The sequence below is a fragment of the Olea europaea genome, unplaced genomic scaffold (assembly GCF_002742605.1).
Source record: "Olea europaea var. sylvestris unplaced genomic scaffold, O_europaea_v1 scaffold42461, whole genome shotgun sequence".
NCBI classification, from domain to species: domain Eukaryota; kingdom Viridiplantae; phylum Streptophyta; class Magnoliopsida; order Lamiales; family Oleaceae; genus Olea; species Olea europaea.
The window spans coordinates 1-1,005 of NW_019262310.1; the positions used below are offsets into that span (position 1 = coordinate 1).

The 1,005-nt window shown below is 33.7% G+C and overlaps 1 protein-coding gene across 1 annotated transcript; it reads right to left on the reverse strand.

Moving 5' to 3' along the window:
• Positions 1-355: 355 nt before the first annotated feature.
• LOC111387784 lies at positions 356-841 on the reverse strand. The gene has a single exon (XM_023012371.1). The coding sequence runs from the start codon at positions 839-841 to the stop codon at positions 356-358; it is 486 nt and encodes a 161-aa protein (XP_022868139.1).
• Between the last annotated feature and the right edge of the window lie 164 nt (positions 842-1,005).

The following is a 1,005-nucleotide window of genomic DNA, read 5'->3' on the forward strand; positions in this document are numbered from 1 at the left end:
TTCTTACTCTATTTGCCATTATGTGTAAGATTTCTTTTTGAATACTCGGAGCAATGTATTGGGCATTTTTTGGAGCATTTTTCATCACAACTTTATCAATTTCTGTATTCGTTTCTGCCAAATTTTTTATCATTTCAAGAAATTTTCCACGATTAAATGAAGATTCAGATTCATCATGACCTTTAAAGGAACAAATTTGACATGCTAGCCATCGAGCACTTCGAATTGAAGTCTTTAAACGTAAACGACATTTCTCAACTTCTTCATTCGATATGGTATGCATCACTTTATCAATATGTTGAGATGGTTTCATTAAATCTTCAGCTCTTCTCTCACACATATTATGATCCGATGATCACAAATGAGTAAGAAACACACATTTTGAGCTGTCATTAACCCTTTTCCATTGGTTATATCCAGAAATTACCAATGCCAAACAATTGGACGAATTACCATCATTCCGAAAAAGATAACAATAAAAACAATATGCCCTATTTGTCATAGGTGAATACTCTAACCAAGGAAACTGGTTGAACCATTTTGCCTGAAAGCAACGAGACTGAGATTTTCCCTGTGTCTTAGAATACTCAGCAAGTTTTGGTTGATAAGGCCCAGCCTTTAGATATGCCACTCTAATCTCATCCCGCAGATTAAAAGAAAATTCAAGTATCTGCTTTCTTTTCCCCGGTTCCCTTTCAATGTCAATATTTGATGATAAATGATGTTCGACTTCTGGATCTTCAGTTTGTCCATCAAAAGTTGTATTTTCAGTAGGTCGACTTGCCCTTTGGAAGAACGAAAACAAGTTCTTATTCTTCTTGATAAGAGGTTGACCTTCCATTTTCAACTTCTTAAAATTGCAAAAAAAATAAAAATCAATCATCAATGATATCACTCTAACGATAATAAAAAAAACTAATTCATTAAGTTAACAAGGCAACAACAACAATTATTAAGCTCACAAGGCAATAACAACAATCATTAAGCCAACAATGCCACATCAAC